Source organism: Microtus pennsylvanicus, chromosome X, assembly GCF_037038515.1.
Source record: "Microtus pennsylvanicus isolate mMicPen1 chromosome X, mMicPen1.hap1, whole genome shotgun sequence".
NCBI classification, from domain to species: Eukaryota; Metazoa; Chordata; class Mammalia; order Rodentia; family Cricetidae; genus Microtus; species Microtus pennsylvanicus.
In genome coordinates, this window is record NC_134601.1 from 118665302 (window position 1) to 118682362 (window position 17061).

The 17061-nt window shown below is 39.8% G+C and overlaps 1 protein-coding gene across 3 annotated transcripts in view; it reads right to left on the bottom strand.

Annotated features, from left to right (window-relative positions):
* Positions 1-17061, bottom strand: part of Txlng (taxilin gamma) — a 101507-nt gene that overhangs the window by 48258 nt on the left and 36188 nt on the right. The window contains exons 4-10 of one of the 3 annotated variants that reach the window (XM_075958068.1): positions 16778-16948; positions 14095-14289; positions 10981-11100; positions 9912-9986; positions 6754-6846; positions 3989-4084; positions 58-2901 (exon numbers count right to left, since the gene is read on the bottom strand). In XM_075958068.1, the coding sequence (XP_075814183.1) occupies positions 2563-2901; positions 3989-4084; positions 6754-6846; positions 9912-9986; positions 10981-11100; positions 14095-14289; positions 16778-16948 (1089 nt within the window). In that variant the 3' untranslated portion in view covers positions 58-2562. Of the gene's footprint in view, positions 1-57; positions 2902-3988; positions 4085-6753; positions 6847-9911; positions 9987-10980; positions 11101-14094; positions 14290-16777; positions 16949-17061 lie in introns of those variants that run through there. The other 2 variants (XM_075958071.1, XM_075958070.1) reach the window with 2 other exon arrangements.

A 17061-nucleotide genomic window follows, 5' to 3' on the forward strand; every position in this document is an offset into this window, starting at 1 on the left:
CTTTGGATTTGTACGCAATTAAGGCCACATGGGCAACCAAAGAATACACGAAAGCTGTTAAATTCATCATACATATTTACTTAATCTATACAGAATCGAGTAGATAAAATCAGATTCACGTTAGTGAAAAATCTCTACAAAATGTATTTGAAAAGCAAAACAAGACTGCCTCTTAACAATTCATATCCTCATGAAAGACGTGGGCTGTAAAAATAAAGCAGTGTGTTTAGCACAAACTAGAAGATATCTGCATCATTTTTTCACAGTTATTTCCATCTACAGTCTGAAAGAGGTAGATTTTTCTGCAACACCTGAGAATTGAATTGTGATAACCAGGTGTGTAATAAAGGCAGTTGCATACATAACTAAAAAATACTGGTCTCAAGACCAGGAAATGTACTTCTACAAGTCTGAGGATGAAATGGCCTGATATCCAAGACCCAAGTTTTCGCTACATTTTGGGGTCTATTGCCACTATAAATATACATCAAGATTGCATGGTAGTGCACCAAATGCAGTAAGTGAATTCAACATTTAAACCTTTTCTGGGCCAGCCTAGTAGCATTACAGTGTTCTAGATTATGGTAGATACAGGGCGTGCTACAAAGCCACAACACTGGGCTGGTGAGGTGATCACTTTAGGGGAGGGTATCCTTCTCTGAGGTCCCATTTGTTTTTATTCACAGAGTAATTAATGGGAGGAGGAAAGATTCTGAATACATTACCAGACAGAATCACTGTCCTCCAAACATGTAGCTAAAAATGCACGTAAGCCAAAAGCAGCAGGCCAGGACTGTTAGTCACATTGCTTTATAAAGCCCTTGAAAATATGCAACAGGTTCAAGATTTACAGTCTTCCACACAGGACAAGCACCACAAAAAATGTGGCAGGCTACACACGTGGCTTAATAAAATGTTAAGAGCTGTGTATCCAGCAGACTTATGAAATGTGATCATTAGTAATAATTTCAAAGTAGATTATATTTCTGATATACCTTCAGGGGAAATGATCCAGTATTTCTAGTAGCTGAAGGTGGGAGAGTATTTATGAGGCTATTGGAAGGGATTGTTCTTGTTTCTGATGAACTGACAGTAATAATCAACTTTATGAATTTCGTCTACTGTCTGACCCCTTGATTACATGACCAATGTGGAATAGTTTTAAAAAGATACTCTATTCCCGCGACTGTTTTCTATTTTTGGACAGTTTTCAATTCTTTGAATCCAGTTTAGACCATGAATGTCACAGGAGTTTACAGATAAAACTTTTAGCAAAGAGAAATGGAGTTTATTCAGTCCAGTAAGCAATTCAACAAGTGTCAGTCTGAAAGATTTGCTGAATAGAATGTGGTGTGTATTACTTGAACCTTTTGAAAAGTTACTTTATAAAGCATTTCATTGCAAATTATACCAAAATAATAAAGACCTTCTAGTAGTTTGCATGGCTGAGCCACATTCAACACTGAGAAAACAAAAAGAACTAAGACATGTTTTGCTTAGTTTTGAAATTCCCCAATTTAAAGTATAGAAACATTAACACTGGTTTGTTTTAAGTGACAACATCTAAGAAAAGAGAAATGAACCAGAAAGCTTATATAAGTTAGAGGTCGTTTTCACTATGTAAACAATCTGCCAAGTCTTCCCAAGATTAAAAAAAAATGCTGGTTCCAGTGTTTTTTACTTTGGAAATTTCTTTCTGGAAACAAAGTGCTTTGCTGATGGAACTTGTAGGGACTGAAAAAAAAGCTTTTGCCTAATATAAGCTTCATATGAATTTATTCTTGTTCTAAACTCACAGCAGTGAGCAGTTTTCAAAGAATAAGCTTTTTGTGGGAAATGGAGAACATGTACATAAACCACCACCATCTACTACAGTGATCATCAGGTAGTCCAAATTAATTTCACATGTGGTACATTCTATCCCCAAATCAGCACAATATGACTACTTTTAGTCACAGAAACATTGTCTGTTCATCCAATACTTTGCCTATTTTGTTCACAAGTAACATCTTTATATATGTTCTGTCAGAACTTCAAGGTTATATGGTCATCTCAATTTGTCAAGTAAATCAAGAAAAGCTAATTTGAATGAAAAATGCTAAGCTTGTTTCTGACATGTTCCCCCTTTTTTAAATAGGCTATTAAGCAAAGGTAATCACCTTGGTATTTTCCTTTGTATTAAGGGGCCAAAATGCTTAAATTAAAATTGTTTTCGCATCAAGGAACCATCATGAGAACATAGTTCCTTTAATGGCCCTGTCTTGAATGATTTTAGTTGGGAAAATTAGGTGCAAGGAGCAGAGAGAGGACAAATCAATGAAGACATGCACTCCAACAAAGGGGAAAATGAGGCAGATGTGCAACATAGATGAAGGAAATTTATAGATTAAAACTATTTCAAACTGCTAAGCAGCCTCCTGTACCACATAAGTCCAGTAGTTCTAAGAAAATACAGATATGGTAGAAAAAGTAAGAAAATTTTCACCACAAAACCAATAGTTACTACTAACAGAGGAAGTTATACACAAAATATATCTCTCAATACAGTGATCACATTTCACCCTAGTCAACTGACTCAATGCCTTGCGCAGAACCTGAAGATGAGGGCTTTTGTGCAGCACTTCTTCTCTCACTCACTGACTTGGCTTTGCCCCTAGCCTCCAAGTGCATTCCCAGGGCTCTTCTTGAAGTGTTCATCTCCTTGAATGAATCCAGGGCAGCACAGGGCTGCATCGCAGGTGCCACCAAGTCCCCATCTGCTGCTTTGATAGAGACCTGCTCTTTCAGGACTTCGACCTTCTCGTTGAGCTCATTTCTCTCTGTCTGAAGAGCCCTGCACAGCTTCTCTAACCGTTCCAGTTTTATTTGAAAGGCCTTGTACTCTTTATCACGGACAGTTTTCTGTTGGTTTTTTTTTTGTCAAATGAAAAACAAAACCAGTCGACAGTTCCATAACCTCATTAAATATAAATTAGGTGTTGTTTTTAAACAAAAATAACTGCACTGAACCACATTGGTAACTACCTGGTATTGTTTATTATATATGTCTAATTTAGAAACCTAATACTTTCATGCCTTGATGGTCTGTGCTATTTAATAATAATGGCTTTAAATTTTGTTCTTAAAAGTAGATGAAATCCCCTTAACTTGAAATTTCACATTAACTTTAAAGAAATTGAAGGTAGTTGTCAAAGACTTGCAAAACTAAGATTACTTAGAACAATAATTTGTTTTGTTTTTCACACATGATTTCTCTTTAGCCCTGGCTGTCCTAAAACTGACTCTGTAGACCAGGCTGGCTTTGATGTGCCTGCCTCCCAAGTGTTGGGATTAAAGGCAGGTGTCATCACTGCCTGGCAGAATAAGATTGTTATACACATGTGCTCTAACATTGTGCAGTCCTGTCAAATTTATGAAGATGTGTAGTGACTGCAAGCAATACATTTTCACTTGGAACATGGCCAAAAAGTTTTTTTTTTTCAGGTAGAAAGGCATTCGGGGTGTTTGCTGGTAGTCATACTAGGAAGTCCAACGAATGAGCTTCCCTAGGCCTGGACAATGCATCAGCACCTCGCAGTTGATTTTGTTTTAGTCTCTCAAGATAAGGTCTCACCATGTAGCTTTGACTGGCCTCAAACTCATAGAAATTTTCCTGTCTCTGACTCCTGAGTGCTGGTAAGGTGTGCACCGCCAAGCCCAGCCATCTTTTAGCCATTCTTGCAAGTGCTTGACCTAACTTAGACAGTCAGCACCTTTGGCTGGGACCTAGTAATCCTGGCATTTTATAGAAAGAATTATTATAAATTCAAGTTTGAGAAAACATTGTCTCAGAGGATGCTTGTATTAACTGGGCAATAAATAAAATGTTTGATCCTTCATTCAGGACTCTACCACTATCCAACTACGAGGAAAGGCATCAGTCTACTCAGTAACTATCGTACCCTGCGCATAACTAATGACACATCCTAATCTCAGGGAACCATCTTACCTCTTCAGCCATCTGGAGAAGTGCTTTATTATTGTTTTCCCATTTGGTGCGCCATACCATTGTCTCTTTTTCCAGTTTTTTAATCTTCTTTGTCATCTGTGAATGAACATAATTCAACTTTAAAATCCTAAATTACCAGTTAAATTTTCCTCATATATGTGAATGTTCAGACTTGCATGTATGTCTGCACAACATGTGCCTGGTGCTCTCAGGAGGTGAAAAGAAGGCATCAGATCTAGAACTGGAATTATGGATGGTTGTGAGCCAACGTGTGGATGCTGGGAACTGAACTCGCGTACTCTGCAAGAACAAGTAAGCTTAACTGAGCCATCTCTCCAGGGCTTAATTTAATTCCATTTCTTATCCTACCAGCTGTTCTATCAAAAAAGCTTTAATGTTGCTTCCCTCTCTGCATTTGCCTCACTGAGCTGTTACAAGCATAAATCATTTGTGAATTAGAAGCGGTGGAGTTTAATTATCTACCTTGAATTTTGCTAAAGATAATAAAGTAGACCCAAAAGAATCATAGGAACATTTTTGGGATGTGTGTGTGTGTGTGTGTGTGTGTGTGTGTAGCATTGACTGGGCTGGCCTCTGATTGCCCATGCCTCTGGATTGTTAGGACTAAAGGCATGTAATATGCCTGGGCAAAGGAAAATTCTTAAACCTCTGCTACAAGAAAAGTTGAGAATGAGATTTATCTATGCTTATCAATTGGTCACATTCTCAGTATTCCAGCTGTGATTTTCAAGTCAGGACACTGAGCCCCAGGTGCTATTAAGGGAAACAGAACAAGGCAGACCAGATGCTTTCTACTGGTAGCTAACACAAATTAGGACAAAGGCGGTGGAAAGAGCTCATGGAAGAACTGAGTTGAGTACTGACCCACAGTGATCTGTATTTTTCCATCCCACAGGATCTTCCACAAGGATAGCAAATTTGGGGAATCCCTGTCTTGAACTGTGTTCTACTTCAACAGTGAGCATGTGCTGGAATTCAGCTAATACTTACTGTGCCTAACAGTTACCCCTCGATCGGATTATCAACTCAAAGGACTGGTAGGCAGAACAAATCACCTGCTCATGGAAGTCTCCAGATTACTAGGTCTAAAAATACTTGAAGGTAGTAATCTGAGTGCTATTTAGCTCCTGGTAATTGAGCACATGTTTAATGAGCCAAACACTATCTGAATTTGGTGGGTCTTTTTATTTCCTTTAAAGGGCCAGTAAGGCCGGGCGGTGGTGGCGCACACCTTTAATGCCAGCACTTGGGAGGCAGAGGCAGGCAGATCTCTGTGAGTTCGAGACCAGCCTGGTCTACAGAGCTAGTTCCAGGACAGGCTCCAAAAACCACAGAGAAACCCTGTCTCGAACCCCCCCCTCCAAAAAGGGGGGGGGGGTCAGTAAGAAAGTGTTTGCCACCAAGCCTGATGGACCTGTTTGATCCCTGGAACCTACAAGGTGTAAGGAGAGACCCTACTCACAGAATTAGTCATCTGACCCTCACACATGTGCCATTGCACATGCATGTATACACACAGTAAATTAGGGGGCACAAAGTCAGAACAACTTGTTTACAATCACGCTTTTTAAAGATTTATATTTTATTTATGTGTATATCTATGTGCATGTGGCTGTGGGTGCCCATGCAGACCAGAAGAGGGCATTGGATTTCCAGGAGCTGGAGTTACCGGTAATTTATGATTGACTTGACTTGGGTGCTGAAACTGAACTGAGACCTCTAGAGGAAGGAATGACAGCTACTATTAACCACGGAGCCATGAGTGTATTCATGTGTCTGGGGGGGTATATGCACATGAGCAAAATGCCCAGACTAGGGATAGCATGAGATCACTTGGAGTTACAGATGGCTGTGAACCACCCAACATGGGTGCTCTGGAACATCAACTAACACTCTAATTCAGTGGAATAATAGTCATGGCTTACACTGTACACTATTATAATACTTTTGAACACTACTTTTTAAGGTTTGTTTATTAAGCATACAATGTACTGCTGGCAAGGAAGGCACCAGGTCTCATTACAGATGGTTGTGAGCCACCATGTGGTTGCTGGGAATCGAACTCGGGACCTCTGGAAGAGCAGGTAGTGCCCTTACCCTCTAAGCCATCTCTCCAGCCCCTTGAACACTACTTTTAAAAATTCTCCATTATAGTCTGATGTGATATGTACCTATAGCGGCAGTTACCTGGGCTGAGAGGCTGAGGATTGAAGCAAGAGAGCTGCTTGAATTTTAGAGGTTAAGACCAACCTGGAAATCATAGTGAAACTCCTAAAACGTAAAACATGAGGTGTGGTGGGCTAAGCTTATACAACATTAAATATTCAAGGTCATGTCAAATTATGCCAGTCTGGTCTACTTTTAATGTAGCCAAGAAAAGGAATTTTTTTGAAATGATTAGAAGTAAGCCTGTTACGTGACTGAAAAGGCCTATTTCTAAGTTAGCTGAGAATTGGTAGTGCAAGTGTTTAATTCCAGCCCTTGGGAAGCAGAGGCAGGCAAATCTCAAGGGCCATCCTGGTCTATGGGGCAAATTGCAGGAGAGCCAGGCTGTTACAAAACAACAAAAAAGGAATTTATTGCAATTAAGGAAAAATCTTAAAAGTATAAAGATAAGCTACTTGGTTGGGGGCACACTAATATATAAAAGACAGTATCATAACAATATAAACTCACTCTAAGTAGTAATAAAGAGCTCAAAATATCCCTTTTATATTTCAGTCTACTAAAAAACATACAAATACCTTTTCCATTTCCTGCCTGAAGGTTGTAAAAAGTTCATTGCTTTTTGCCATAGTAGTCTGGAATTCTTCAAATTTATCCATATAAAGAGAAAGCTACAGAACAAAATAAAAAGTTGGTTATTCTGAGTTCCAGGTAAACAATTCAAACTCATAAACTTAACTACATGATGGTATTTGTTATAAATGACAGAACAGCAAACACCCAATCTCTGGATAGCAGCCAGATGCCTGAAATTCTAATAACTCACAGAGATCTAGTACTTGGGAGTTTATTGCTGTTAACATATATTTAAAATGCAGGAATATTAGCATTAATTATAACCCCATTAATTAAAATGCATTGGGTGTGGCAGTCAGAAATTTCATGCCCCTGCAAAGCTTTGAGCTATGCCCCAACCTGTGAAAATTAAAAGACCATGTTTCTGCTTAGTATCAAGAATATCTCCTGAGCGCAGGCAGAATGGTGGTTGGGGATAGTGAGATGATTAAGGAAAGAATAAAAAGTAAGAAGCACCATTTTTTTCTTTTAAGTTCAAGGAATTTGATGTATGTATGTATCAAACACGCACGCACACACACATATATCAAACATAAGCTAGCCCACCCTTTATTCTCCTTTAGAGAAAACCTCCAGAGAGGAAAGGACATCATGTCAAAAGAAAGGAAAAGCTTTAAGATCCAGGAGGGAACCGTTCAGAGATAGTCTAATGTTATTACGAGGAAACAAGTCCAGAGGAAGAGATTCTTTCCCTCTCCTGAGATTACAAAATACACAGAAGTAGAGGGGCAGGATGGAAAGAGTGCTTGGTGTTCTTGCAGAGAACGTGGGTTTTGGTTCCCAGTGCCTGCATGGAAGTTCACAACTATTTGTAATTCCCTCTTCTGACTCTGCACCAGGCATCATATATTACATACACACACACAGGCAAAGCATTAATGCACATAAGATTCTTAATCTTAGACACCAGAAGACCATGTAACCAGTGATGAGATTATAGATAACATCTAACAAAATGTGGGAAGTTGAGATGGAAGGCAGCCCGCCCACAGTTATAGATGGGTGTGCCATATGGGAAGCACTTGGAGCAGGTGCTGCTGTGGGGGAAGCAGCAGCAGACAAGTTCATCAGGCTAGAAGTGATCACTAGGAGACAGGCAACAAGGAGTATCTGCATAAAAGTGTAGGAAAAGATTAGAACTACAATAGAATGCTGAGGATTGAGCATAAGCTAGTGGAGGTGTGTTCCACTCTAACATCAGAGGCTGACAGCCTGAAGTCAGGGACAACAGTGGTGCTCAAGTTGAGTCGAGAGCTCTTAATGCACTTGGAATTAGACTCTCCAGTAGTTTCAGTGAAGCCTGTTTTGATGATGGGACATCTAAAGGAAGTCTGTCTCTCTCTTTGACACAGGATTTCTCTGTGTCACAGCCCTAGCTGTCCTGAAATTAGCTCTGTAGACCAGGCTGGCCTCGTACTCCCAAGTGCTGGGATTAAAGGTATGCGCCACCACCGCACCTATACCACGGCTGTCTCTTTAGAGAGTTCAATGTTGGCCCACAGTAGTGAATAGACAGTAACTATCATTACACTTGGACTTACATGGCTAATCACAAAACAGTGGGCCAAGGCAACTACTATGAAATACCACAGTAAAAGCAAATGAGATCAACTCTTGAAAAGGATAGTGACAGCAAAGGAAACAGATGGCAAAGGTCAGTTTATCCAACATCTGCAGAAACGTGGACTTCATCCACATTGATACTCATCTCCATTCGTACAACTGAATGTATAGAACTGAGCAGTAATGGGATTTGAATTTCCTACCAGTCTTCTGGCATGATCATAACTTATGGTGAAAAATATTAAAATTTGTACTCTTAAATTAGGCTAGCTTTGCAAGGTTGTGGTGATGCATGCCTTTAATCCCAGTATTTGAGAGGCAGGCAGATCTCTAAATTTGAGACCAGCCTGGTATACAGAGCACGTTCCATGACAGCCAGAGCTGTTACAGAGAGAAACCCTGTCTCAAAAAAGTTAGAATCGCTTTGTAAGAAGTTTATCTCACCAATACTATAAAATGTCCTACCCGACTCAAAAAATAGTATCCAGGGGCTGGAGAGGTGGCTCAGAGGTTAAGAGCACTGACTGCTCTCTCTTCCAGAGGTCCTGAGTTCAATTCCCAGAAACCGCATGGTGGCTCACAACCACCTGTAATGAGATCTGGTGCCCTCTTCTGGCCTGCAGGCATGTGTGCAGACAGAACACTGTATACATAATAAATAAATCTTTAAAAAAAATAGTATCCAGAAGAGGTGATTATAAAGATTGATGCCGACCAGGGGTCGTGGCGCAAACCTTTAATCCCAGCAGAGACAGGTGGATCTCTGTGAGTTCAAGGTCAGCCTGGTCTACAAGAGCAAGTTCCAGGATGGCCAGGGCTGTTACACAGAGAAACCCTGTCTCGAAAAAAAAGACTGAAGCCAGGCTTAATGTATCTAGAGTATTACTTAAAGAGCCTTGCACTAAACTTGGTAATTATTTCAATAATATTTAGCTAAAAGGGGGTAGATTATAATTACAAACACCTAATTTCACCTATTAAGACAGAAGTCTCTCGGACTATCTCCTCAAGAAAAGAGATGAATAGTACACACTATTATTCCAAACATTGTAACAACTACAGAATCTGGAGTGAAAAGGAGAGAAAGCCTTGGCTAAAAGCATTTCACAAAACTACCTACAAGTGAAACTATGGTTACAAGTAGTTTTAAAACCGTTTAGGTGCTAAATTGGCACAAAATTACAAATATGTTAAGGTATGTGAAATTTTATAACATTCTTTGGATCTGGAAGTTTGTCAGTTTCCTTTAGTGAGAAATGAGGTAACACAAATGAAAGCCATGAAAGATGGATAACTAATTTTATCCCAGCTGGGCTGAGATTTGGGAGTGGGAGCCTACTAAGACATAAGTCTTTTGGTACTATAAACCAGGGACACTCAAATTTGGAAGGTCACCCTAAATGAAAAGAGACTTCCAAGAGATATGTGTGATTGCTTCCTTTTCTGGGAACAAGCAACACCACCTTAGAGAAGATTGAACATACTTATTAAATGAATGATTTTTCTTAAAATTCGCTATCCCGAACTATCAAGTTACCTGCTGTTTTAGTTGTACTTCTTGCTGTTTCATTTGTTCATATTTGTGCCTGGATTCTGTTGCTTCTTTTAGTAACTAGAAAACAGAAACATTCTCGCAAAAGTACTAATAGCAATTACAACTGTGAATATAATATTGAATAACGATCCAATTCTACCGCACCCTTTTGTTCACTGTTTTAGCAAGAATGACTACCCTAAAAATGGAATACCTTCTTTCAGTTGCTGTCTACATTCACCTTCCATTATTATGCTTCTTAGCAATGCTTACAGAAGCAGAAAGGCATCTTTTACTTCTTAATTAGAAAAAGGTAAAGGTACTGTGGAGGTCTAAAACAATTTACAAAATTCAGGTTTAAGGGTGGTATTCTAGGTAAAAATAATCACATGTCTAATATTAGCAGAAAACACTGCTAAGTACCTCAAATGGCTGAGCTACCTGAGAGGCAAGATAAGACTGGGTAGAAGGCTATGGAGAAAAGAAATGAAATTAGATAACAGTATTCTAAGCATAAAAAAACAAGAAAAAACTGGTGAAGGATGATGCTTCGGTTGATAGAGCGCTTGCTGTATATCCACAAGCCCTGGGGTTCAGTTCTTAGCAAATCATAAATTGGGTGTGGTGGTTCAAGTTCATCTTCTGCCAAGGCTACAATAAGACCCCAACTCAATAAACTCACAAAATAGTTACACCGATCATAGTGTCAGCTTGTTCAAAAACAAAACTAGGGCAAGGTATGGTGGTGCCTATCTTTACTCTTCTATTTTACTTTTCTTTTTTTTTTTTGCTTTTTAAGACGGGGTTTCTCTGGGTAGCTCTGCTGTCCTAGAACTAGGCTGACCTCGAACTCCCAGAGATCTACCAGCCTCTGTCTTCTGAGTGCTGGGATTAAAGGCGTGCAGTGGGAGACACTCGGGAGACAGGCAAGTGGATCTCTGAACAGAAGTAGCCAAAAGCTTTCTAGAACTAATAATTAACTATTATCATACCCCTTGAGTGACATTAAATGTTTTAGTTAAAATACTGGCAATACCTTTTTTCTTTTTTTTTCTTAAGGAACAGAACTTACAAACTCTCTTTCTCTTTGATGTTTTTCATCAGCTTCTTTTATCAGCTGTGTCGTTTGCTGAAGTTTGGCATCCACAAGCTGTTGTTGCAATTCCTTGTGTTTGAATACTTTATCAATGTGCTATGGAAAAAGAATTCCTTTCATCACTTCATGAAGGGAGGAACACAATGGGGAGGAAATATAAGATGTTAAAACACTGTTTGCCCTGCTTTCCTGTAAAACTCACATAGCTAATAATCTAGGTCTTCCATCCCTACACCTGTAACAATGGTTGACACCACCTGCAAGAACATTGCGCTGTTGGAGCTAGGCACCACCACTACAAGCTTTAAAATTCTTGTTTCTGCTGTGTACTGAGAAAGTAAACATCAAGACACACACATACACACACCTTTTATGCCCATTCCTTTTTTCCCTACCCATTAAGTTTTGCTAAATTCCTCAATTGAAGGCAGTATAAGTCAAAGCCAAACGAAGGCAAATTTATCAATTAGGTAAGTTTCTGTCCTGCTAAATCTCAGTGCCAGAATCTGTTTGCTGAGTCAAACCAAAGGTGTTTGGTGCCTTACCAGACATCAAAACATGCCACCTTGGAATTGCAGAATTGGGATTCTTCCAGTTATAGTATGATATGTGACAGGAAGAATACTAGTTGGTGATAAGATAGCCTAGGTATTAAAATGGCAAATTATATTTTCATTTATGAATTTGAACACATGATTCTCTAATGAAGAAACAGTCCATTAAATAACAAAATTAAAAGAATCGTTGTAAGAAAATTAGGATTTGGCCTGGAGGCACACTTCTTTAATCCCAGTGGGAGGATCTTTGTGAATTTGAGGTCAGCCTGGTCTACATAGCAAGCTCCAGGACAGCCAGGATTACAGAGGAAACCAAAAAGAAAATTAGGGCTTTAATAATTTAATAGTAAATCTTAGCCTGAATGACAACAAACCCACAAAACTTTATTTAATAAACTCTTCAATAATAAAAACAGACCAAGGAAATCTGTATTTTGGAGATGAGACATAATCTAGTGAAGTAGACAAACTTTATTTAAGATTTTAATTCAGATTTTTTAATAACAGGAAAGTAGGAATGCTTAAGCGTTCTTGCTGCTCTTGTTGTTGTTGCTCTTGCAGAGGACCAAAGCTTGTTTTCCAGTACATAGGATGGGCAGCTGACAAACGCCTGTAACCCCACTCCAGGGATCCAATACCCTCTGATGACCTCTTGGGGCACCCACACACATAGAAATTTTAAAAAGACAAGCAGATGCTAACTTCACTTTTTAGATGTGAAAATTATATGGCCAAAAAGAGCTTTCTGAGTTATATACTGAAATATCTATGAATTTAAGAATTTTAAGGCTGTTCTTCCAGAGAATTTGAGTTTGAATCCCAGCACTCACATGGATGCTTACAACCAACTGTAACTCCAGTTTCAGGGGATCTGACACCTTCTGGCCTCCTTATGTGCACAGATACATGTGCAAACAGAACACCCATACACATAAAATGATTTTTACAAATTTTTAATGAGTTCAAGCCATAGGAAGTAGGGACGTGACTCAGCAAATACAAGTGCTGCTCCGATTTTGGTTACCAGCACCCACCTTGGGCAGCTCACTGTCGCCTATAATTTCAGTTCCAGTCCTCTTCTGGCCTCTGTGGCCACTGCACTCATGTGCACAAACCCACATCCAGACAAAGACAAACATGAAAAATTAAAAATAGACTGTTGAAAACTCAAAACCTATTCAAGACCATAGTGAGACACTGTCTGGAAAAAAAAAACACAGGACACCTGTAATCTTAGCAATCAGTGGAAAGCAAAGACATGTGCCATGAGTTCCAGGCCAGGCAGGAATATAGGGAGTTTCAAGTTAGCCTGGGCCACAGAAAAAGACAATACCTAAAATAAACAAAATCAGAAAAGACAGAGGTCCCGGATATAAGTTCAATGATAAAACATACTTAGCATACATAAGGTTCATGGAATTGATCCCAACACTAAAAGATAAATAAAAAATAGCAGCTGGGCAATGGTGGCACACGCCTTTAATCCCAGCACTCGGGAAGCAGAGGCAGGCGGATCTCTGGGAGTTCGAGGCCAGCCTGGTCTACAAGAGCTAGTTCCAGAACAGGCACCAAAGCTAGAGAAACCCTGTCTCGAAAAACCAAAAAAAAAAAATAGGGTTGAGGGTAGCTACGTTAGGAACAGAAAGTTCATATAGTATGGCCAAGGCCTTGGATTTGACCACTAGCAGTGCAAAAACCTAAAAAATTAGTTGTTGCTAGGCAATGTTGGCAAATGCCTTTAATCCCATGGCTCAGGAGGCAGAGGCAGGTAGATCTCTGAGTTTGAGGCCAGCCTGGTTTACAGAGCTAGTTCAAGAACAGATAGGGCTGTTACACAGAGAAACCCCATTTAAAAAAAAGAATACTTTTTTAAATGTAAAGGCTGGGCTGGGCTGTTCAAACAGGAAAATATATTTAAGCCCATGAATTGGAAGCCACCCAGGGCAATAAGCAAAACCCAATATCAACAGGAAAAAAAATCAAAAACAAACATAAACCTGAGACACAGATGTAATGAAATGGCTTTAGATTATCACAAATGTATTGAGATGCAGGGTATTCCGAGGCCAAGCATTCATTCATTATTAGTCCAGATAAGAAAATAATGTGAAAATTGCCATCTTCTAGTACTTCATGGAACTAGTATTTAACAAAACTGGAAATTATCAGCCGGGCGATGGTGGCGCACGCCTTTAATCCCAGCACTCGGGAGGCAGAGGCAGGCGGATCTCTGTGAGTTCGAGACCAGCCTGGTCTACAGAGCTAGTTCCAGGACAGGCTCCAAAGCCACAGAGAAACCCTGTCTTGAAAAATCAAAAAAAAAAAAAAACCTGGAAATTATCTTGCCTATTCATGCAGATAGACTCTTATTTAATCTTTCTGGTTATACAATGGTTTGATCCTTTCCCTAGTCAATAAACCCACTTTATACTATACACGAAGAATTCTAAAACATCCTGTAACAATACTTTTAAAGTAAACAGAAGTTACTACTAATAGGGAGAAACTGTGGAAAGCAATTGAATGGTATTACCTCTTCCCTCACTGCATACTGCTCAATGAGCTTCTTCAGCTTCTCTCCCAGTTCGATGTTCTCCTGTCGGAGTTTGGCATTATGTATGTCATGCTGTTCTAGCTGGGCTTGTATTTCATTTAGAGTAATCTGGAAATGTGCTGTTGCTTCTTTACGTCGCTCTTCTTCCTCTCTTGCCTGCTGCATATTTTCTTCCTAATACCCAAAGGAATTTTTGTTAATAGTACACCCATGATCAAAATGCTCAAAGAAGCTGCTGTTGCCAGGCCCGTGACCTCAGCTACTCAAGGCTGAGAAGTTCAAAGCCTGCCTGGGTTTAAAGAGTGAATTAAAGAACACTTTGGGCAACTTAGTGAGACCCTGTCTCAAACGAGAGGGTAGGGGAAATAGTTTAGTTGGTAAAGTACCTACTGTCTAAGCCTAGGAACTGAGTCCAAATCTCCAGCACCCACATAAAAAGTAGGGCATGGCAGCCTGTGCCTGTATTCCTAGCTCTGGAGGGATTCCACATGCAAACTAACTCTACTACCCGCAACACACAAATGGACACACACACCAAAAATAAAAAAGGTTAGAAATGCAGCCTGGTAAAGTATTTGCCTAGCATGTGGAGAGGAAGAAAAGCTGCTGTGACTGCCCTGAAACATTGCTTCTAAAGTACAATTTGTCCTCCTTACTTAGGATCAGAAACTTTCTCTGAGTTCGAGGCCAGCCTGGTCTACAGAGCAAGTTCCAGGACAGTCAGGACTGTTATACAGAGAAATCTAGTCTTGAAAAAAACAAGGAAAAAAACCATACAGAGTGATGAGATATAGAGTCCCAGTTATATCAATTGACTGTATACTGGAACAGGCTTCTTGATAACCACACAAGAAATCAACTTAGATGAGTCTGAGCAGACAACCCTCCTTCAGTTTGCTTTCTAGGCCACACCTCTCTTACGAGGTCAAGAGACCAATGGTATAATTATTTTAAAAAGCTTACCTTCAAATGTAAATTTTACTACATTTAAGACAACTAGTTATAGGGAAAAATGCCTCCTAACTTTTAATTTGGGGGTAGTGGAAGTAAGTTAAAAGGATTGAAACAAGGGCTTTGAGCATACTCGGCAAGTGAGTAGGCTATATCCCCAGTCCAATTTTTATTTTTCATTTTGAAAAAAGATCTCATTAAGTTGCCCAGGATGCCCTTGAACTTGTTCTGTAGCCTAGCAGGTCTTAAATTTGCATTACTTCTGGCCTCAGTCTTCTAAGTAGCTATGATTACAAGCGTACACTGTTAGCCCAGGCATCTCATTAAGAGGTATCTTATTTAAAGGTTCAGGGCTGGAGAGACAGCTCAGTGGTTAAGAGGACCTTGGTTTGATTCCCAGCACCCATCCATAACTTCCAGTTCAGGGTAATTCCCATTTCTGATGCCTGCTTCTGATCGTAGCCACCAGCTATCTACTGGTACACAGTTATACATGCAGGCAAAAATCTCATACACATAAATAAATCTATTTTTTTAAGTAAAATAAATATAAAAGATCAAAAGTAAGACTGAAGAGATGGCTCAGGGATTAAGAGCACTTACTGCTCTCGTACAGAACACAAGTCCAGTCCCCAGCATCCATATCAGGTGGCTCACAACCACCTATAACTCCAAGAGATTCAGGTTCTCACTGTGAGCGTGTGTGTGCACACCCCCCCACCCCAATAAAATCTTAAAAGGAAGCAAATGTTAATTCCTATCTGGCGAAAAATCCATGTCCTAAGTGCTGTTGTATCTAGGTCCCTGGGATGTAGTTAAGAGATGGGGCGTTTGCTCAGAATTCCAGCTCAAAATCCCACTCTGTTGTACGTAAGGACAGTCCAGCTACAATGTTAAGAGGCGGATCCTTTTCATGGCTCTGTTTTCTCTCTTCCTCCATGCATACCAAGTCATCTTTGGGTATCTGCTCACTCTTCCTGTATAATCTGCCAAGATCTACGTGCAACTGCCAAAAGTACTCAGTACCTGGGAATGGCCACGGAATGTTGGGCAGTTCAGCCCTGACATCCACCTAGTGCTCAGCAGTGCTCCTTTCTGAAAACACTGATTCTAAATTTACCCGTTTCTCATTTCATGGCAACTTCTTTAGTTTTCTACAGGGCTTCCTAAACCATGGCTTCAAGAGGGGGGTGGGTGGGCTGGAGAGATAGGTCAGCGGTTAAGAGCACTGCTGCTTTTGCAGAGAACCATGTTCATTCAGTTCCCAGCACCCAGCAGATAGTGGCTAATAACTATCAGTAACTTACTTCAGTTACAGCATATCCAACACCCTCTTTTGTCCTCTTCCAGCACTAGCCATGGACATGGTACATATATATACATGCAGGCAAAACACCTACACATAAATAAAACCTTTTAAAAAGGAAGCTAGAGAGTGGAGGTTGCAATGCTTACTTATTCCCTGTGACCAAAATATGAGGGAATGAGGGAATTCCTTTTTTTTGAACAGGAAACCCACATTTAACACACAATGTTATACTACCAGTCTCACATTATATTGTCTCATACGAAGCATCAGCCCAAGCAAACCAGAAAGGCTTTTATCTCATCTCTGGGTAGGCACAGATTTCAAATAGATACAAGATGACCTCTTGTAAAATCAGCTGAGAACATTATTTCTGTAAAATAGAAAAAATAAATAAAAACTAACCTTTAAGGTCTTATTGTGACGCTGAAGTTCCCTGCAAAGAGACTCCAGTTTGCTTCTTGCCAAGATGGCCTTGCTGTGTTCACTCTGCAGGTGAACTTTCTCTTTCACGATCTGGGCTTGCTTCTTCTGCATAATCTTCATTTGTTTCTGAACATTTCTGCTCTCCTCCAGCTAAAATTATCAAGTACTTTACATTCAGGAAGCATATCAAAAGCCCCTCAGTACCTCAGTGAATGCTAGAAGAATCAATTTTCTTTTTTAGACTTACTATGCAATTTTCTTTT